Genomic DNA, 23,068 nt, shown 5'->3' on the forward strand with positions numbered 1-23,068 from the left:
TCAGTATCTGCTGGTGGAGTGGGGGCTCCGTCAGTATCTGCTGGTGGAGTGGGGGCTCCGTCAGTATCTGCTGGTGGAGTGGGGGCTCCGTCAGTATCTGCTGGTGGAGTGGGGGCTCCGTCAGTATCTGCTGGTGGAGTGGGGGCTCCGTCAGTATCTGCTGGTGGAGTGGGGGCTCCGTCAGTATCTGCTGGTGGAGTGGGGGCTCCGTCAGTATCTGCTGGTGGAGTGGGGGCTCCGTCAGTATCTGCTGGTGGAGTGGGGGCTCCATCAGTATCTGCTGGTGGAGTGGGCGCTCCGTCAGTATCTGCTGGTGGAGTGGGGGCTCCATCAGCACCTGCTGGTGGAGTGGGGGCTCCATCAGCACCTGCTGGTGGAGTGGGGGCTCCATCAGCACCTGCTGGTGGAGTGGGGGCTCCATCAGCACCTGCTGGTGCTGTGGGGGCTCCATCAGCACCTGCTGGTGGAGTGGGGGCTCCATCAGCACCTGCTGGTGGAGTGGGGGCTCCGTCAGTATCTGCTGGTGGAGTGGGGGCTCCATCAGCACCTGCTGGTGGAGTGGGGGCTCCATCAGCACCTGCTGGTGGAGTGGGGGCTCCACCAGCACCTGCTGGTGGAGTGGGGGCTCCATCAGCACCTGCTGGTGGAGTGGGGGCTCCATCAGCACCTGCTGGTGGAGTGGGGGCTCCATCAGCACCTGCTGGTGGAGTGGGGGCTCCATCAGCACCTGCTGGTGGAGTGGGGGCTCCATCAGCACCTGCTGGTGGAGTGGGGGCTCCATCAGCACCTGCTGGTAGAGTGGGGGCTCCGTCAGCACCTGCTGGTGGAGTGGGGGCTCCATCAGCACCTGCTGGTAGAGTGGGGGCTCCGTCAGCACCTGCTGGTGGAGTGGGGGCTCCGTCAGTATCTGCTGGTGGAGTGGGGGCTCCATCAGCACCTGCTGGTGGAGTGGGGGCTCCATCAGCACCTGCTGGTGGAGTGGGGGCTCCATCAGCACCTGCTGGTGGAGTGGGGGCTCCATCAGCACCTGCTGGTGGAGTGGGGGCTCCATCAGCACCTGCTGGTGGAGTGGGGGCTCCATCAGCACCTGCTGGTGGAGTGGGGGCTCCGTCAGTATCTGCTGGTGGAGTGGGGGCTCCATCAGCACCTGCTGGTGGAGTGGGGGCTCCATCAGCACCTGCTGGTGGAGTGGGGGCTCCATCAGCACCTGCTGGTGGAGTGGGGGCTCCATCAGCACCTGCTGGTGGAGTGGGGGCTCCATCAGCACCTGCTGGTGGAGTGGGGGCTCCATCAGCACCTGCTGGTGGAGTGGGGGCTCCATCAGCACCTGCTGGTGGAGTGGGGGCTCCATCAGCACCTGCTGGTAGAGTGGGGGCTCCGTCAGCACCTGCTGGTGGAGTGGGGGCTCCATCAGCACCTGCTGGTAGAGTGGGGGCTCCGTCAGCACCTGCTGGTGGAGTGGGGGCTCCGTCAGTATCTGCTGGTGGAGTGGGGGCTCCATCAGCACCTGCTGGTGGAGTGGGGGCTCCATCAGCACCTGCTGGTGGAGTGGGGGCTCCATCAGCACCTGCTGGTGGAGTGGGGGCTCCATCAGCACCTGCTGGTGGAGTGGGGGCTCCATCAGCACGTGCTGGTGGAGGGAGCTCCACCAGAGACTGCTAACACAGAGGGTGATTCTTCGATACCCAATGAAGAATAAATGGATTAGGAAGAATTTATTGCAGGCTGTATGGTCTCCTTCAGGTAGAAACTGTGAAGCGAACATAGGGAAAAGCTCCACATATTGAGTCTGCCCTTTCCTGTAATTGATGTTTGTTTTGTTGTGGTTGTGTTTCAGAGGGTTTGGCTGTCGGAGTTGGATTCGGCGCTATCGGCAAGACTGCATCTGCGACATTTGAAAGTGCACGGTAAGCCTGTTTATCTTTCACAGATTGAGGTCTCCCTGACCCATGGTTTCTCAATTACACTGGAGAGGAGTTTATTGGATTTTGATCACGCCTTGTTTCAGCAGCTGCCTCCCTTCAGCAAAGAGAAATTCTGATCATGTGGCTTAGTTTTCAAAGTAAGAGTAGGGCAAAGAGCAGGAATTAGTTTCTCAGACCTGCTGGCTAGGAGAAAGGCTGAGGAAGAGGAGAATGACAAATGTGGGTGGAAGCGCACAGTTTGGGAATTTTGCTGAACTGACAGTATGTCCAGGAGTACATGCAGTAACTCAATTCTGCATTGCCAAGAGAGAACAATTCTGATAGATGTGACCATAAATATGACGTGGTCTACTGTTGAAGGATGCAGAGGCAGACCAGAGTGACAGCTGTTTCAAATCTTTCTGCTGTACTTTATTATAAGGCCCTGGCATTCTGCATGTCCTGGTGTTTACTCTTAAACACTCCATCATTGGTCGCCGAGGCACTAAGCTCCAGAGTTGCCTCCTTATATGTCTGATTTTCAACCTCTTTCTCCTCCTTCAAGACGATCCTTAAATCCAATCTCTTTGACCAAGCTTTTAGTTACCTGTCCTAATTATCTTCTCTTATGGGTTGGTGTAGTTTTGTTTGATAACAATCCTGTGAAATGCCATGAGAGAGTTTTTGGCACATTAAAGATGCTTCGTACATGTAAGTTGTCATTGTTATAATGAATGCACTGTACGCTGGTATAAAAGTTACTCTGACGAATTGAAGATCTGGTAATCTTGGAATGAAGAGAGTTTTAAATCCGAGAGCCTTAGAGACCCATTGGACATCAGCCTGACATTGCATAACCAGCAGCTACTGTCCTCTATGATGCCTCCTCATGTGTAATGTAGGCCGCCACCAAAAAGTTAGAGAACATAACAAGAACTCTACAGGTACATGCTTTTGACAATCTGAACCATCCTCATTTAGGTGATTATTTTCCACCATTTTATTCCAGAGCTCCCTGGGGCAAAGTTAATAATTCACAGAGCGGCAGTGGACTGAGCCGCTGTTCAGAGCATCCGACAAACTACACCGCTATGACACTGAACCATTTATTAAACTAAAGTTCAAAGAATAAATGGTAACTGTATCTGGCATCTGTTACGTATAAAACCTTCCTCGACCCTGACCTTCAAAACCAACTCAAAATGTCGTTCCTGGATCGAGGTCAGGCCACTCTTTGAACATCTCTTCATACTCTGTCGCTAAGTAGCTTTTATCTCTTTCATTATGTATAAGAAATAACTGGCTATGCAGGCAGAACAAAAGCCCAGTCTTAGTCCCAGTATATCCAAGGGACCTAAATATTGTTGGGCTGTGCAGGCTGCTGCCTTTGGAGAATAGAGAACTCAGAGACACATATCAGCTATTGACCAGCACTGAACAAAATAGGATTTATTTTTTGAAAGCTGCAATGGATGGGGGAATTTTTGAAACTCACACTTTAGCTACAACATTTTGTGGGATTCTCTTCCACTGTATGCATTTTCCATCAGTTAACACTTATGTTGCTGCAGAAGTTGAGCGTCAGGTGATATAATATGAAATAGTTGTACTGTAGAAAGGGCCAGCTTATTACACCAGGGAGGCTATTGTTCCTCTTTTTGGTGTCTTTTGGGTAATAAAACATAATTCTTATCATCTCTCTAACTAGGTGCAGGACCTTCCTGGATTTCAGTTGCTACGTATTATTTTAACAAACCAAACATTAAATCAGTCTGGTTAACTGAGGTGGGTAACTGAATTTCAAGTTAAGCCTCTATACTTCGGAGTGGCTGAAAGGTCCAGCACTCAGAAGCCTGATAGGTTTCATTTTTCTTTATATGGAGCCAAATTAGTCTTTTCATGATCTGCTTTTCACAGTAATCACCTTCCCACTACCAACATTGAGGATACACACAAAGTAGGTGTGTCATGTTTAAAATTTGCCCCATTGCAGTTCTTACCTTGCGTTACCCTGACCAAATTCAATTTTCCGTCATTAAATCTTGGTGTTTGAGAAGGTTTTTATATGCTTGATGCTGGCAGTTGTGTGCAAATGTACTGGACGTTCTTGGATCCAGAACAGCTGCCGCCTATGCTTTCGTCATATTTCCCAGATTTCAGTTCTTGTTAACACTTCAAGACCATTTATGAATCCCTGAGAATAAGAAAAATTTTACATCAGAATTAAATTTTCTCGTGATGAATAAAACAACATTGATATCTGAAATGCGCTTAATAAAATTGACTAAAAAGACGCAGTTGATATCAGCCAAGAATTTACTCAGCTAGGTTTATTGGAGCTTTCTGTCTAATCCTGTAACCTGAGCTAGAGGCTAACTTCCTGCCTTGATTGCAAACGTGCAAACATTTTCACTTTGTGGTGCAAAACTCAATGTTGTACTTCAGCAGACCGTCTCACTGAAAGTGAGCGTTATGATCTGTAGTACTGAGTCTATGACCAAAGATGAAATAGTCTATACCATACTGCAAGAATAAGGAACATTTATTTCAATTATTGGACAACTGATTGCTGCCTATTTGAGAGAGAAACGTATTAATGAAGCAATGTGTTGCGGTCTCTCTATCTATCGCATAAAATAGGCCCGTGAGGATGGAAGATACTTTCAGGAGGCTATCAGTTCCAGTAAATCAATCGTAAGATGAAATTTACTGATGAGGTTTCAGCAACCTTGACTTCCTTCTGAATGTCTGAACGTCTTCAACATGGTGATGGATTTGTACACTGCCTGAGTTATCTCAACCTTGCGGCCTTCAATGTCCAATGCATCAACCAACTTGCACCACAGGTTTAGGGCACAAAGATGTGCAGCAAAGTCCTGCTGCTGTAATTCAGTTTTATACTGTTCCGTTCTTCTGTGCATCGTTCATTATTAATAATTCACGACCGAAAAGTTCAGTTGCTCAAAAAGCAGTACATTCTTGGATTGTGGTGGCACATTGCTGCCTCTGTTGATATTGCATTTATGTAGAACGTCACCTAGTGGAATCAGAAATGTTGTAAGATTTCATTGTCCTGTGGGAATTAATCTTCTTGTGCTTGCAGTAGCCCTCTCCCATGCATGTGTTGGTAATTGGCAGTTTAGTTAAATAATGAAACCATTCTCCACAAATTTCCTACATCTTTATTCAGTGATATATGGATCCCCAAAGAGTCATGTACCAGGAATATCAACGTGCTTGTACTGTAGGATGTTGAGAGTAGACAGCAGTAATAGTGGTGTTGATAGACTCCTTGTTATTCAAGTATGTCAAGTAACTTCATCATCTTCTGTGGAACCTCTCATGGCTGAAGAGTCCGATGCAGGATCAGATTGGACATCCACAGAACTGGCAATTCCTGCTGCTGTTGGTGGTGCTTGGGGAACTTCTGCAGATGCGCCATCTCTGGACTTCCACTGGGCACGTTGGGTGTTGCGGGTTTGGCATAGATGGTCCTAGAAGCATGCTGAAGCAAATTTCAGCGCTTACCTCCACGTGGGCCGGTCAGCTGCAGTATTTTCCCAAGAGAGATGGTCTGCAATGCAGAAGTTTGCATGGCCCTTGTTCAGAAGAGTGGTAATATCCATTTCTAATTGAAGAATTCCTCAGCATGAACAATTCCAGTTCCAATTCCAGTCCATGCGGGAGAACTTGGAACATCGAATCAACTGTGATATAACTTTGTCAGACTTTCAACAAACACTCAATAGGGTTCTTCTATTTAATTAAACATTAAATTGCATTGCCAGGTTTGTAAGAATGTGCTGTAACATCTACTGAGTTATTGGTGAAATTAAGTTTTGGGCCTTGTCCAGGAAGATCATTAGGACAGTGGGCAAGCAGTGGTGCTCTTCAGAAATTAGTTTCTGGGACGTCAATACATTATCATGTTCCAAGACCCTATGAGAAAGGAGAGTAATGACTGTGCCACTAAATCCAATGTTCAGCAACTCTGCCAAAGTAAGACGAACAGAAACAAAGAGAACAGCCTACCTGCTCAGGAGATGTTGGGTTTGATTGTGGGAGTAAGTCTGTGGATATTTGAGACCAACCAAACCTGCTGTGTTTCCCCATAAAATGACAAAACGAGGATGCTGTTTCTTTGCAAGATATAGAATTGGGAGCAGTGCGTACAGAACATGCACCTCACAGTTGCTTTATATTTGGCACCGAATGTGAAACACTGAGCATGTTTTTTAATTCAAAGTATTCTTGTTCTCAGGTTACAAACTGTGATCTCTCTCAATGCTTAATGAGATATCATGCAACATATCTGATAACAACCCTCATTAATGTAATGAGAAGAAATTCAGCACCTCCTTCTCCGTTCCTATCCCCCACTCTTTCCCAGTTCTGTAACTGTTAGCTGCAAATCTGTGCCGATTAGTTTAAATCCAGTGCTTTGTTATATTTTCAATTAGCCGTCTTTCTGTACAGATACATTCCTCTGCATTTTCACTGTTCTAAGTACATACTGTCAGTTCTGGTGAAATTGTAACTGCCTACTCCTCTGTCAGATAGTATTAATTTTAAATCTCCCACAAATATGATCATCATTGTAATTAGGGCTGAGATTGTCAGCTTCTGTGTTTGAAAGGACACAAGCCATTTTCGTAAAATCTGTAGGGGTGCCACTGAATTGTCCTCATGAAGTGAAACGCGATGGGGTAAGTGGCCTCTGGCACCACAAACAACCAAACAATAAATAACTACAATATAGAGGCATTATGTAAATAATAATGAAATTGTCATGTGATAATGCATGAGAAAAGGCAGTGGGCTTGGACCAACTGGATGTCTCCTTTAAATAACGGCCATAATAATTGGCCAAATGGGCTCCAATGCTATGAAATTTGATGGGGCTGAAATTGGTCAAATGCAGTCGTGTGAAACAGGCCGCTAGCGAATGGGTAGTCTGTTTGACACTGGCCTGGTTCTAGTGTCATCTGTGGCTCAGTTGGTAGCACTTTATCAGAAGGTTGGGTTGCGGGTTCAAGTCCCATGCTAGGACTTGAGTACAAAAATCTGGGCTGACATTCTAGTACAGCACTGAGGGAATGCTGCACTGTCTGAGGTGTTGCCTTTTGGATGAGATGTTACTCTGCACTCTCAGATGGACGTTGGTGTTTTTTGAAGGGCAGGGCGTTATCCCAGCACCCTGGCTAATGTTAAACAAAAACAGAATTACCTGGAAAAACTCAGCAGGTCTGGCAGCATCGGCGGAGAAGAAAAGAGTTGACGTTTCAAGTCCTCATGACCCTTTGACAGAACTTGAGTTTGAGTCCAGGAAAGAGCTGAAATATAAGCTGGTTTAAGGTGTGTGTGTGGGGGGCGGAGAGATAGAGAGACAGAGAGGTGGGGGGGGGGTGGGGTGTGGTTGTAGGGACAAACAAGCAGTGATAGAAGCAGATCATCAAAAGATGTCAACGACAATAGTACAATAGAACACATAGGTGTTAAAGTTAAAGTTGGTGATATTATCTAAACGCATGTGCTAATTAAGAATGGATGGTAGGGCACTCAAGGTGTAGCTCTAGTGGGGGTGGGGGGAACATAAAAGATTTAAAAATATTTAAAAATAATGGAAATAGGTGGGAAAAGGAAAATCTTTATAATTTATTGGAAAAAAAAAGGAAGGGGGAAACAGAAAGGGGGTGGGGATGGGGGAGGGAGCTCACGACCTAAAGTTGTTGAATTCAATATTCAGTCCGGAAGGTTGTAAAGTCCCTAGTCGGAAGATGAGGTGTTGTTCCTCCAGTTTGCGTTGGGCTTCACACTGCTCTCTTGCCCATATGTCTGTCCTTGCTGCATTGTTCCAGTGAAGCCCAACGCATACTGGAGGAACAACACCTCATCTTCCGACTAGGGACTTTACAACCTTCCGGACTGAATATTGAATTCAACAACTTTAGGTCCTGAGCTCCCTCCCCCATCCCCACCCCCTTTCTGTTTCCCCCTTCCTTTTTTTTTCCAATAAATTATAAAGATTTTCCTTTTCCCACCTATTTCCATTATAAAAAAAAAACCCCACTAGAGCTATACCTTGAGTGCCCTACCATCCATTCTTAATTAGCACATTCGTTTAGATAATATCACCAACTTTAACTTTAACACCTATGTGTTCTATTGTACTATTGTCGTTGACATCTTTTGATGATCTGCTTCTATCACTGCTTGTTTGTCCCTACAACCACACCCCCCCCCTCCCCCCACCTCTCTGTCTCTCTATCTCTCCGCCCCCCACACACACACCTTAAACCAGCTTATATTTCAGCTCTTCCCTGGACTCGAACTCAAGTTCTGTCGAAGGGTCATGAGGACTCAAAACGTCAACTCTTTTCTTCTCCGCCGATGCTGCCAGACCTGCTGAGTTTTTCCAGGTAATTCTGTTTTTGTTTTGGATTTCCAGCATCCGCAGTTTTTTTGTTTTTATCCCTGGCTAATGTTCATTGTTCAGTCAACATCACAAAGACAGATTATCTGGCCATTATCACATTGCTGTTTGTGGGAGTTTGCTGTGCACAAATTGGCTGCTGTTTTTCTGATATTTATGGAGGAATCTAGAACTAGGGGATACAGTTTGAAAATAAGGGGTCTCCCATTAATGGCAGAGACAAGAAGGGACTTCGTCTCTGAGGGTTGTTAGTCTTTGGAATTCTCTATCCCAAAGAGCAGTGGAGGCTGGGTCACTGATATAGCCGAGGCTGAGTTAGACAGATATTTGATTTACAGAAGCCAACAGTTATTGGGGGGGGTGGGGGCTGCTGGCAGGGAAGTGAAGTTAAGGCCACAATCAGATCAGCCATGGTATTATTGAATGGCAGAGCAGGCACAAAGGACTGAATAACTTACTCCTTTTTTTTCTGTTCTTATTATCTTATAACATTGACTACATTTCAAAAGCACTTCATTGGCTGTAAAGTGCTTTGGAACATCCTTTGGTCACGAAAGGCACTATATAAATGCAATGTCTGCATTTCCAATGAACTCAATCAAATAGAAAATCCAGTGCAGTGAAAAACGGGCTCAGTTCGCTAAACAACGTGTTTTGAGGCAATGCCATTGACCAATTCTCCAAAGAATCAACTAATGCTGAAATCAAAGAGCAACATCTCAGATCTACAAGTGATGAGCTGTACAGGGGAATGGCCAAAGAAGCTTAAAATTGCCAGCCCAGGTAGAAAGAGGCCAAAGAGAACCTTTATACAAGTGTGTAAGGTATAACAAAGTATGGATAAGGTGAATTCGTAATATTACCTCCAGATACGTAAAGTCAGTAAGGCTAGATAGCATAGCTGAAAAATAAATTTAGCACCAATAACAGAGAAGCTACCTTTCCAAAAGGGTGATAAATGTTCCACCAGGATAGTGAGAATCAATCATTTGAGGCATCAATATAGTTTGATGCACGGTTTAGCAAAGTTAGGTTATAGAGAAATGATTTTCATTGGGCAGCATGACTGTTTCCTCCTGCCTTTTATCCTTGCCTTTTTCATCAGGTCTTAAATCTAGACAAGCCACTGCTGTAAATGTATTCTGTTTGTACTGGCTTGTTATATCAGTGTTCACTGAAGGACAGTTTCTGTGAGCTAAAGGTAGCTTCCTGTAGAACTCATATCTTTCAGGCAAATATTTGGAATTAGTAAGCTGCAGCGGTGAGGTGTGCAAATGTGTTGATAATGTAGCCACCAGAGTACAAAGGAGACTCACAAGGTGCTTAACCAGAACAATACTGTGTGAACAGACAATATGGCTTTTTTTTGCCCCCATTTTAAAGTATTTCTGCTACAGCTGCCTACCCATCAACATGTTCCTTCAAGGTTATAAGCCTGTCTGATTTTCCATGCAGAAATACCCATCTACATCCTTCGCAATTTAAACAGTTGTGATGATGGTAACTTGAGTCATTTTCTATGAATGGGTGATTAGGTTGATTTGAAAAGGGCATTTCTTCACTTAAAAGATTTTATTAACAAGTGTGGTTTAAAGTCTGGCACTGATAATGTGCCACAAAAGTCGCACCAATCTTTTACACCCACCTTCGCTTGTAATTTAGCCAATTGAATGTTGTATCATAAGAAAGTAACATTTTAATTGTAGCGGTGTGGTGCACTACTATGATTAATATGTTGCTTCCTGACACAATTATTTGTCAAATATGGTTGAATGTGGCAAACACCGGTTATATTGATACACCGTTATATGATAGCAGGCCGCTAGCCCCAGAAACATTAAAACGCATTTGTTTCATGACTTACTCAAAGTAAAAACACAGGAGAGCAGTGTTTTTGATGAGTCACACTCCCCCTCCATAAACTTGAAGTCTGCTTAACTTGCACCAAGTTCCAAACCCCTGTCGCCCTGTGCTCGCTGATCTACACTGGCTCCTAATTAAGCAACGTCTTGATTTTAAAATTCTCATCCTTGTTTGCAAATCCCTCCATAGCCTCGCCGCTCCCTATCTCTGTAACCTCCTCAAGCCCACAACCGTCCTAGACATCGACACTCATCTAATTCTGGCCTCTTGAGCATCCCCAATTTTAATTACTCAACTGTTGGTGGCCACACCCTCAGTTGCCTACACCTCTCGGCCTCTCTACCTCGCTTTCCTCCTTTAAAACATTCTTTCAAACTCTTTTTCCAAGACTTTGGCCATCTGACCTAATATCTCCTTATATGGCTGGGTGTCGTTCTCTTGTTTTAAAATGTTCCTGTGAAGAGCACCACGGGATGTTTCATTACGTAAAAGGTATAAGTTGTTGTTAGTCCCAAGCTCAGTCTCCAATCACTGCCGAGCTACTTGATCTCAGCTGAGGCAGTAGCAGGGGCGTTCAGTTGCTCATAGTCTCCTCATGCTTGGGAGAGGGCAAAAAAATAAGACAGCCTGGTTCCTGCTCCTGACTGCCATCCCATTTCCTGGACTCAGCTTAGCTGCAATGTCCTCCATGTGAGAATCACCCACTCACCCTCATTGTTCAAGCTAAACTGTGAAGATGAGCGTATTGCAGAATTGTGACGGTGTTACGGAACAGAATGCAAAGATCCCAACCAAAAATATGCTCGAATCTGCTTTGGGTCCATAATTTTTTTTTAAAGCCTTTAGTTGATTTGGAATATGAGAGCAGAATTGACCAGAATTTCTGTCAGAAGTTTGAGTGCAGAGGGACGAGTATTTCTTTTTGTCTGGCATGTTGCTAGAAGGTTGAACATTTACTTTTCTCGCACATTAGTTCACACAATTGCAAACATGTCTGCATCAGTGCTGGAGTAAAAATTAGACAGTCAGGGAAGATTTTCACTGGCTGTTTTGCAGCAAAATCTAAGCTCAGTACATTTCCTTTCAAACTCTTGTACTGGTTTGTTCCCTTTGATGCACCATTAGACCACTGAATGGCTAATTTTTCCCCCTTTTTTTGCAAAATACATTTGAATTCACTATCTACAATACACATCTTATAATTTCAAGGTTCTAAGATCATGATTTACGGAAGCCAAGTTTGATTTTTCTGAGTGGGAAGTCCAACATTAGGTTATCATTAATTGGCCACTTAAGGGTGTTAGTTGGCTTAGGCTGCCTGATGCCTTTCCTGCCACTGGGAATGGCACCGCTGCTTTGGCAGCCAATTTTATGGCTAGCCCTGCATAGCATCCCAACCCCGGGAGTCATCAAATTCCAGCCACTGAGTCTCTTTGCTATGCCTTCATTTTAAGAGACTAGATAATTCCCAGTCTTGCACTGTGTACTTCTAAAGATCTGAATGTTATTATCACTAACCTTCCAATGTACATCAGTGCAGAACTTGCAATGAATTTACAGATGGTGTTTGCTTCGAGAAATGAACTTGATGTGAGGCGTGCGCATGGGCGCAGTGGATTATGTAGGAGAGACTAAACTACTGATGGTTCTATTGCTGTGGGTCCACAAGACACACAGCAGTCTAGTCAGATTTGTTCCAATGCCGGTGCACACAATACAATGGAAGTGGCCCAGAGCCATTCTCAACATCACAAGCTCAACATCCAAAATTGTACTGATTTTCTCGGAACAACTCCGTGATATTGGTGTAACTGGCGCAAGAGATTGCAGAAATTTAAGCACAAGTTGTATTCAGTGCAACTAGAGTTTCTGCCTTTTTTTTTTGCGCTAGTTTTAAAAGCTTCATGCTGGAAGCAGGCTCTGCCCACAAAATCGGCCACAGCTTACTCTCCATTGGGGGGTTTCCGTGAATTGCGCATGCTTACCAGCCTTTGAGAAGGCTTTGTAAATAAAGTGGATCTTTTGGGCTCAAGGACATTAATGGGTGGATTTTGTCACGTTTTGAACACAGTTTTCAATGAACACATTTACCAAGGCACTGACTACCCCAATTTAACCAGAAAATAGTTCAATATTTTCTAAGTATCATTTTCAGTCATTCAGAATCGGGTAACTCACAAGCAGGCGGATTGACACTGATGCTTTTTTTAAAATGCCTGTTTTCTGTGAGAAACCCATTTTCAGCTTTATTACCCAAACTTCACCAAGTTACTGTTCTTAAGTATATCAAGGAATATGTTTTGAAGCAAAAAGCTTTTTTTTAAAAAAAGATGATTTAAAACGCTGCCTGATTGTGCTGCATCATGGTGGGGTTTGTCTTTGGCAACCTGCAGATGTATTTGAACAGAAAGTGGGTGGATGGCACCTTCCAAAAGGAGGCAGCTGGCACCAGAATCACTGACTGTGTCCAAAGCAGAAACTCCAGTTTGTTATATTTCAGTACTGCAAAGAGAGGCTACTGAAATGAAAACAGCTTCACTTTGTTAATTCCACACCACGTGCTGTGGATGTGTCATTTCTGGGAAAAGCCATCGTCTCGTTAAGAAGCGTTTTGGAGATGACCATTTGATCCTCCCATAAAACGTAACCGCATCTTGAAGCCTCGGCTTATCCTCTCTATTATTTGCTGTTGTACCGTTCTTTTATGATTGCAAGGAAGGCTTAGCTGTAATAAAGTTTGTTGTACCTTTACAAGCTGGGGATTGTACTAGCCAGATGTGGTCCAGCTGGGCTGAGTAACAGACTCCTTCATGGTATGCACAGCGACTGCTCCTGAGCCCCAAGTTTTGTAACGGATCTTTCTCCTCACTCAGACAGTGCTGCCAGCCCACATCCCAAGCTACAAGCGTCATCTTTAGTGATTGACGCATTCATACCGTCCAACTGTAACACGGGATCTTTAGGATGAATTGGCCAAAGCATCGTGCCTGGAATCCAGGCCAACTCACCAGAGTCGTTAAATCATCGTCAAGAAGGGCTTTCAATTTTTGCCTTGTTTGTGATTATCAAGGAAAGCATTGCAGCCACTGCTAAACCATGGGGATGTTCACTGAATAATTCTTATACTTTTTAAATGAGAACATGAGAGAGGGACAGCTAGGCACTTGCAATTTTTTTTTCAGTTTTTTCCCATGTGCAATTATTAAAATGTCCACCTCAGTGCTAGTTTGTCACATAATTGTTACCATGTGCACTGAATTATGCTTACTTTTTTTTCCTCTATTCTGTACGAGAGAAAAGAAAACAGTTTCCCTCCTCCACCACCAGCTCTCTCTCTCTCTCTCTCTCTCTTGTCTTTCGCTTTCTCCCTTCTCTTTCAGATACACACAGGCCATTGTGGTGAGCTCCAGAGACTGTTTTCAATCAGCAGGATTATAGACATGGGTTGTGACATCCATTTGGAAATATATTTATCCTGATTACTCACAAAGATGTATTTATCAAGAAAGATCAGCCTTAGTTCATGTTTCTTCACCATGTTTTTCAATTGTGTGATCTAAGAGTCTAATTTCACCGAACAATACACTCATCCAAATAATCACTGTTGATTGAGCAGCTTCTTTGAGTGACCTCTCTGTCTTGAGTGTTTTTAGTGTTCCCTTGAAGGAGACAGTTCATTACTTCAGGGCACCGTGCATCTCTTGCTGTAGCACTCCTCTAACATTACCTAACTTCATCCCTGCCTCAGCTCATCTGTTGCTAAAACCCTCATCCATGCCTTTATTACCTCGAGACTTGCCTATTCCAATGCTTTCCAGGCTGGCCTCACATCATTCATCCTTCATAAACTTGAACTCATCCCAAACTCTGCTGCCAGTATCCTAACTTCCACCATGTCTCGCTCTTATCACCTCTCTGCCCACTAATCTCCACTGGTTCCCTGTCCGCCAACGCCACAGTTGTAAAATTCTCACCCTTGTCTTCAAATTCATCCATGGTCTTGCCTCTCGCTAAAATTTGCAGCCTCCCCCAGCCCTAAAATCCTTCAAGATGCACTGCACTGCCTCAATTCTGACCACTTGTGCTTCCCCTGTTGTATGCACTCTGCCATTGCTGGCTATGCCTTTAGGCCCTACATTCTGGAATTCTCTCCCTAAACCTCTCTACCTCTCTTTCCTCCTTGAAGACGATGCTTAAAATCTACCTCTCCAACCAAACTTTTGGTCATTTGTCCTATTAATTCCTTAAGTGATTTTGTGTCATGTTTTCTTTGATAATGCTCCTGTGAAGTCCTTGAGGTGTTTTACTGTATTAAAAGTACTACATAAAAGCAAGTTGTTGTGTACATGGATAAAAATACTTATGTCAGTGCAATGCTACCATGTACACTTGTATAAATCTGGCATCTCCTCTGAATGTTGGGTCTTCAGGGTATGCACCCATTGGTATTTCAAGTGATAGACCAGTTGCATTTTTTGACCTTCTGGGTTACCATTGTTCGTTGATGTTTTGGTACATGGGACAATATATTCTTGTTTCCTGTTCCCTTCCCCCACCCCCACCCCTCCCCCTCCTTTCCAAAATTCGGGGGATTTGTTTTTGAATGGAAACAGTCCCCACTGGATAAGTTAGTATTCTGCAGTTGGTTTTCACCCACCGGTGTACCCCAAACGGCATCATACAAGAAAGGATGGCAAATGCCAATTGCCCCCCCATCTTCTGCCCTCCCTCACCCCCGCCTTCTCTGCTCCCCCCCCCCCCCCCCCCCCCCCCCCCGCCTCGAGTAGGATGAACTCAATCTATGCTGAGCAACAGTGGCTGAAGCCTGTTAATACATGTTATTGATCAATAAAAAAAATCATAATGATGTGAAATCTCCTGTAAAAACACACACAAAACTATTTCTCCTTCATAACCAATGAGAAGCCACGTCTTTGGAGTGGTTAGTTTTCGATTGTCACAACCAGTTTTCCCAATGAAATTAAAAAGGGGGCTCAGGGCCCATTGTTCCACCCTCTCGAAGGCTGCAGCTGTCCACTCCCTCCTGCCCTCCTCCCTCAGTGACTTTTCCATCAGAGACTGTGGAGCTCGTGTTTTTTGTGGATCCTGAGTATTCCTCTGGGAATTTTTATTGCCCTCAAAGTTTGAGGATGACGAGGGAACACAAAGCAATAATCAGATGCGGGCATCTGAGGCAGAGTACATATAGACCCACTGTTGCCCAAATACCTAACAGCTACTTAGTAAGGCCTCCACCACCCAGTGCCTCGAAAGGAAGACCTTTCTGCAGATTTGGACCCTTAACGTCCTATCTTGCTGTGTAGCTTTGATATGCTGGAAGTTGAAGGAGCACATGCATATTGAAGGAGGTGCACAGCCTGGTTACCAACATGGATGTTACCCAGTTCACTGTGTACCACGGAGCTAGGTGATTTCACAATAAATTGAGGCATAACGGCCTTGGAAGATGTGAGTACACAAAGTTTTACATTGTACGTTGCATCTCAAAGGTATGCTGTCTTGAGATATGAGCAACGTATGTGATAGGTGACTGGACTTTAAGTTTATGGGTGGTGAGGGGTGACTGGGTCAGCAGTAAGAGTGGATAAGATGAACAGGCTACAGTATAAAATGTGGGAAAATGTGAAATTGTCCATTTTGTCAAGAAGAATAAAAAGGAAGCGTTGTCTAAAGGGTGAGAAATTGCAGAGCTCTGAGATTCAGAGGGATTTGGGTGTCCTGGTGCATGAATCACAAAAATCTACTATGCAGGCATAGCAAGTAATTAGGAAAGCTAAAAGAATGTTATTTTTTGTGAGGGGATTGAACATAAAAGTAGGGAGGTTGTGCTTCAGTTATACAGAGCATTGGTGAGACCATATCTAGAGTACTGTGTACAGTATTGGTCTCCTTATTTAAGGTAGGATGTAAATGCATTAGAAGCAGTTCAGAGAAGGTTTACTAGACTAATACCAGGAATGGCCGGGTTGTCTTATGAGGAACGATTAGACAAACTAGGCTTGTATCTGCTGGAGTTTAGAGTAAGAGGTGACACGATTGAAATATATAAGATCCAGAGGGGTCTTGACCGGGTGGATGTGGAAAGAATGTTTCCTCTTGTGGGAGAATCTGGAACTATGGGTCACTGTTTAAAATTAAGGGGTCGCTCATTTAAGACACAGATGAGAAGAAATTTTTTCTCCCTGAGGGTAGTGAGTCTTTGGAACTATCTTCCTCAAAAGGCAGTGGAAGCAGAGTCTCTGAATAGTTTCAAGGCAGAGGTAGATAGATTCTTGATAAATAAGGGGGCAAAAGAATATCTGGGGTAGGCAGGAGGTTACAGTCTGATCAGCTATGATCTCATTGAATGTTGGAGCAGGATCGAAGGGCTGAGTGGCCTATACCTTCCTGCTCCTAACTCATATGTTCGTATGTATATTCACAACCTGTTACCAGTGAGTAACTTTCATACTCGTTTTGGTTTGACTTTTTTTTATACTTGTAATGTCTCCCCTCAACTCCGCCACCCCCAACTCAGCAAGCAAATTAACAAAGACTGGCAAATTAATTTTGAAGCTTCACAAAAACTGAAACAAGAGACCAAATCTTCCTGGAAAAATAGTCAACGATGCACTCTGCTATTAATGCACAATCGGCCAGCAGGCTCAGGAGATGAAGATACACAACACGAGTTGCAAACTTTTACAAATTACTGCTCGATTCATACTATCCCATGTTTGCTCCACACAGGCAACACCTTGCTCTTAGCCTCTGTTATTTTTAAGAACTTGCTAGATTTACACATTAATTGCCCATTAAACTCACTGCACAAAGCTATATCTCATAATTAATGGTGTAAATACCTTTTAACGTGTGATAATTATCAGTGCAATGCCAGTCAATCTCATGGTCCAGAAAGGGAACAATTTAAAATGTTGAGCTTTATTCCTGCAGAGTGTTACAAGTGTGTGGTTTTTTTAAAAACACATTTTAATTCTTTTTTGGCTGGATTTTAAACAAACAATAAACTGTAACCCTATTAATGGAGGACTGCTAGACAGCCAGAATACAGAACTTGCATTCCAACCAAGTGGGATGAAAAGGGAACAGACACCCAAACCAACCCCTCCCCACGGAGTGTGAAAAACCCCATCTCCTGTTGGCTTCCACACTATCTTGAAACCCTTCAAACGTTTCTGAGATGAGACATCAGAATGCAGTTACCTGTTCCACAAGACAATTACTACAACAGGCATGGCAATCAAATTGTTCTAGAATATACAGCCAGCAGGACTTTTTAGAAAAAAAAAAACAAAAAAACTGCGGATGCTGGAAATCCAAAACAAAAACAGAATTACCTGGAAAAACTCAGCAGGTCTGGCAGCATCGGCGGAGAAGAAAAGAGTTGACGTTTCGAGTTCTCATGACCCTTCGACAGAACAGTTCTGTCGAAGGGTCATGAGGACTCGAAACGTCAACTCTTTTCTTCTCCGCCGATGCTGCCAGACCTGCTGAGTTTTTCCAGGTAGGACTTTTTAGAACTGTTTTACCAAGCCAGAGAACTCACAGAAGAGAGATCAGAATGCTATACTATAATGCTGCAAGGATGCTGCTTCTCCCTCTATCTTGAAAGTACTGTGCCTGGATCTGCAAAGCAACCATCCTGAGGAGAGAAATCTACTGCAAATTAAGATCTTTTGGGAATAAAATGTGGAATTCTGCTCCTTACAACTACTCCCAGGGAGTCAACTGAACAAATCAGCCACAATGTGGAATCATCACATCAAGACCATATATTGCTCTTTATTTTCTTCACAAACTGTAAAACATCTTCAAGCGTATCCTCTTATTCTACCATCTGTACTAGTGTATATTTGGGCCCAGGGAATGTGTGTGATGTGAATGGTGGTTATGATTGACCTATTTTTCTTAAATTCAGGAAGTAGGGTCAATAAACCTATCCTGTTCTTTGTTTAAACTCTGCAAACCTGTCTAGCTAATTCTTTATCATTTGAAAGGCTACATAGTGGGACTCCTGTAGTATTGGCAAAGTGCATCCTCACTAAATTCACAAAAAAATCCCTATTACAGTCAGACTTTGTATAATAGGGGAGTCATTTTTATCCCTCCTCATATGGCTTTAACCGCACTATATTGTTGTTAGATTTTTTTAAAAGAATTATTTTCCATTTCTGTCTCATTTTTAACACTCCCTTAATTCGACCTTTCTTTCCCTTTCTTAATTTCTCTCTCGATAGTTGTTTTGACTTTAATTCACCTTCTTTCACCATCGTTTCTCTGTTGTCGATCCTTAAAACCCATTGGTGAGGGAGATATTCTGTTAGTTCTACTGTTCACTTAGGTCCCAGAAGCTCCATTCTCCTCACCAGGCCGTTATCAACTCGCACTTTCAGCAGGTTATGGCAAAACAACTTTTCTGAACTGAAGGATGCAGGAGAAGTCTAATTAATGGTGTACACTGAGATTCCCTGTTCCAGGAAGATTTGCCCTCTTAAGAACCCCTTATTTTTTAAATGCACACATCCCTTTAATTTGGACCTCCTGGTCAGATTTTCCACATGTCCCATTCAGCTTGCTCTTTGCACAGTATCAAAGTGCACGGGATAGGAATAATCATTCGGATGAGCTGAATGTGGAAATTAAGAGAAGTCAGCTCACTGCTGGTGGGTTTCACACCTGTGGCTAAGCGAAACTAAATTGTACCAATCGTGGAAAAATCTCCCGTTATGTCCTGAACACTCTTAAATGACCAGTGTCACAAAGGAGCTGTTAGTGGAGAGGAGTAATGCTTTAAGAAGTTTGCCTAATACGGTCATTTGAATTTTTGCATCCTAATTTGCCTGTTCAAACTGTGATATTGGCCAGGAAATGGTACTTAACTGCCTCCAATGTTGTACACACCGTGGTGTTTCCATTATATAGTGCTGCTGTTTGCAAACCTATTTGTCAGCAACAATGGACTGTAGATTAGTTCAGGCCTGCAAGAAAATCAAATAATGACAGAAGTAATGGAATAAAACGTTATCAGGTGGCTGTTGAAGCAGTGACGAAAACTCCGTCATCATCCATGTCTACAGAGCTGAAGTGCAATAAAAATAAATCATTCGGCTGCTGAAATATGACCGTGTTGTCAAAGCAATAGAAAATAGGCTCCTCTTGAAGGTTGCTGTTTTCATACCAACAGAATAACTCCCGCCCTGAAGCAATCACGTTGAAATCCTTTTTAACTTCACAGACACAGAGATTTCTGTAATAGTCAAGAGTTCCAGCCTCATTCCCAGAATTGGTAACAGGAGCATTCTGGATCCTTGTGCCAAATTGCAGTAAAGCCCACTTAAATGCGGAATTCTCTGTTGTCTGAGAGTTGCATTGAAGACCCAATTCCATCACTGAAAAGTAGAGCCACTTTGTTGTCTATCAGTCTGCTTCTCATTGGTCGATTTCTATTAAATGCCATTGTTGAAAGTTCTAAATCTTCACAGTTATCAACAGGGAGGCCCTGTGGTAATCGAGGATTATGTTGGGGGAAGGGATACCATTTGTCAGGCCTGATTTTTATCTTCATGGCTAGTTACCACTTCTGGAAATCGTTGCTTTAATTTTGGTGCCATTGTGCCTGTTTTGATCTCGTTCTGTACTTGCTGTTACTCTGAAATAGCCTATGGTTTTCTTCATGCTAACTGGAGCTCACCAGGAATTGGGTTAAGCCTGTACAAACTCATTTCACACAGGACCCTGTTAGACAGCAGAGAGGAGACTTCCATTCAGCAGTGTGGCTGGATTCAAAGCTTGGTCCAAAGGTGGGCATCTTAACCTGTTTCTTAATCCAGTGTTGGTGTTAATGGGGAAGTTGGGCCACTTGGATCTGCATCATTAGCACTGAATATGTAGGCAGAGGTGCAAGTGGATAAAAAAGCCAGCACATAATTGAGGACACTGGACTTTGGCCCATATCTTCCAGTCTCTGAGTGTTCAGAGACTGGACATATTCCAGAAGATGCACTATGGCAATCCTCGGAGGTCCCAGCGCAAGGACTCTGTGGGAATTGCCTGGGAAATTTGAACTGCCGGTAGGCAATTCTTCTACTCCCCAGACCCTCTGAAAAAGTCTCCATCTCTGAGTTGGAGTCAGAGACTTCGGATAGTTCCAGCTTACTTACCTGACCCAAGAAATGTTAGACAGGAAAAGTCCTTGTCTAACTCCTGGGTAACTATACAACTGAACCCCACCCCTCCGGCAATCACTGACACTGACCCCCCTTCATGACCCCCAGATGCCCTTCCTACCAACTACCCCCCAACCCAACAACCCTACTCGACCTGACTACTGACCTGCCACTCTAACCCCTTACCCATTCAACCTTACCCACCCTATCCCCTTACCTTCTCTCCATAGCTTTTTCGAAGAAGCTTGGGGACATTTAAGATTCTTTACTTACCAGGACATGGCAGCGAGCGCTGTGAAAAGGGGGCATGGCTTCTGTATTTTCTTATGTCTGACCCTGATCGAAAGGTGGACCAATAAGTCAAAGTAAGAGGGTAACTCCAACTGTTTCATGGGAGAGTGTATCAAATTGACAGGCGGAGAAAGACCAATTGGCCCATCAAACCTACCCCACAATCTGACTGGGCACCTTTCCACCCAACGCCCGCCGCAATGTAATCTTTGTGAGAGAGGGTTCGAAAAGAAGCGCCAGGGCCAAGATGAGAAGAATTACTCTGGAAGATTCCTCCCTGACCGTCCAAGAAAAGTGCCAGCTATAAAGCCACTTACCCTCTCTCCGTCCAAACTCTGACCCAATCCCAAAACATAGAGAGAGTCAGTGCCAAGCTGGCATGTGTTGGCGCCGTCGCCAGGGTTCTTTCTGCTCCCTGCCTTACTGCTTCACTCAGCAGCTCCGGAACTCAGCGTATTCGCAGTCAGAGGGCGGGGGTCAGGAGTGAGGAGCCTGCGTCTCACCATCCAGACCACAACCTGCCTGTGCACTGACCAGGCCAAGTCCGAGTGCTCAGCACTGGGCCGTGCCAGCCCGCAAAAGTATTATTGCGGCTGTCTGCCCCTTAAACCTGTCTGTGGTTAAGGCTGACTTGAAATCTTGACTGCCCACACCTGCCACCCCCACCCCCACCCCTCCCCTGACAACTCCCCAACAATCACAGGCTCTCCTTGGTTTTCTGCACTCTTTAAAAGCTTTACTATTGTTCATTAACATATGTGACCTGCTGCTCACCCTACCATAAAGTCAAGAACATTGTTCTCACCTAACTGCCGCCGTTAAGATATCTCAAGTTCCCACACCAAAGCTGCACACTCCATCCAGAGATCGATCTATGTTACACCCACCTGCCTTAGCCGACTTAATCTAAGTCACTGAGGAACTCTGTTCTCTTTTCTCATTTACAGTCTCCGTCTCGAATGACACCACTACCTCAGCTAAGAACTATAAAGAAACTGAATGCAGCTTCCCTTCCACCCCAAGAAATGTGACTCCTTCCGTGTTTGACTATAGGGTATCTTATATTTCAGTGAAATCAATGTCTTGTTCATCTATCGAGGTGAAGACGGTCACCTGAGGTGTTTGGTAGGGTTCTGTTGGGTATGTAGGCGATGGCGAAGGCTGAGCTGGGCCCAGACGGCTCTGCTGTAGGGAGGACTGGATACCGCAGCCGACTGAGTTTTGGACCAGTTGCTGGCTCAGGCTTTCCTCACCGTGAGTGTTCTCTCTGCCTGCTTTTTGCTTTGGAAAAGAGGCTGCACCTTTTTCCACTTGGATCACGCCAGGTGCAGCCACTGTGGCTGAGCTTCTCCCAGGACTGGAAGTCGATATCGAAACTCCTAGGTAAAACCTTCAGTGCATCCTTGTCGCGCTTCCTTTGACAGCCATGAGGGCGCACCCCAGACTTGCGCTCTCCATAGAAGATTCGGCTTTGGTAAGCAAGCGGTAGGCGTTCTGGCTACATGACCAGCCCAACTCAGGTGCGGCTGTCTCAATATGGCGCGGATGCTTGGCATGCCGGCTCAGGTGGGCGCCTCGGTGTCGGGTATTTTGTCATGCCGTCTTCAGAAGCTTCCAGAGGCCGCTCCAGTGAAAGTGGTTAAGCTTCTTGGCGCCTCACTGGTGCACAGTCCAAGTCTCGCATGTTTGGAGCAGAGCGGGGAGGACTTTTGCTCCATAGACTTTGTTTGCTGGGCAGACTTACTCCTCTTTGTTCCCTGACCCATGTTCTTGCCTTGGCAGTTCTTGCATGTGCCTCGTCGTCAATGTAGACAGCTCAAGATAGACTGTGCTGCCGAGATAAGCGAACTTACCCACTACTGACAGGTTCTGATATCTTGGGCTCGAGATAGACACGGTCCTTCATCCTGATTGTAAGGCCGAAATCAAAGTCATTTCATATTAACTGCGTGTCTCTCAAGTGGGAAATTCAATCAAGTTATTGTGAAATGGAATGAATGCATGTTGATATATCTCAACTGCAGATCCTCCCCATCTACACAAGAAATGATTTTCATTTTCCAAGCCATGAATTGTTTTTATCATCCGTTTTGCACCTGGGAAGTCATTTGTGAGAATGCTCACTAAATTCCAACTGTATACCAACAAGACTGAGGTGAAATAATTGAATCGTTTGTGTCAGCTGGTGGTGCTCTCGCCTCTGAGTCTGTACAGATCTCTGGCTGACACTCTTGGGCAGTGGTGAGGGAGCGCTGCAGTGTCGGAGGTGCTGTCTTTCAGAGGAGAAGTTAAACTGAGGTCTTTCTGCCTTCTCAGGTGGATATAAAAGGTGTCATGGCTCTACATTGACGAAGAACAGGGAGTAAAAGCAAAATCCTGCAGATGCTGGA

The 23,068-nt window shown here is 44.5% G+C and overlaps 1 protein-coding gene across 5 annotated transcripts in view; it reads left to right on the forward strand.

The window, feature by feature from the left end:
- The window catches only part of LOC121293600 (zinc transporter ZIP11-like), a 647,737-nt gene that overhangs the window by 412,495 nt on the left and 212,174 nt on the right, over positions 1-23,068 (forward strand). For all 5 annotated transcript variants that reach the window (XM_041216688.1, XM_041216686.1, XM_041216687.1 and 2 more), the window contains one exon: positions 1,838-1,907. In XM_041216688.1, the coding sequence (XP_041072622.1) occupies positions 1,838-1,907 (70 nt within the window). The remainder of the gene's footprint in view (positions 1-1,837; positions 1,908-23,068) is intronic.

This window comes from Carcharodon carcharias, chromosome 22, assembly GCF_017639515.1.
Source record: "Carcharodon carcharias isolate sCarCar2 chromosome 22, sCarCar2.pri, whole genome shotgun sequence".
Taxonomy (NCBI): domain Eukaryota; kingdom Metazoa; phylum Chordata; class Chondrichthyes; order Lamniformes; family Lamnidae; genus Carcharodon; species Carcharodon carcharias.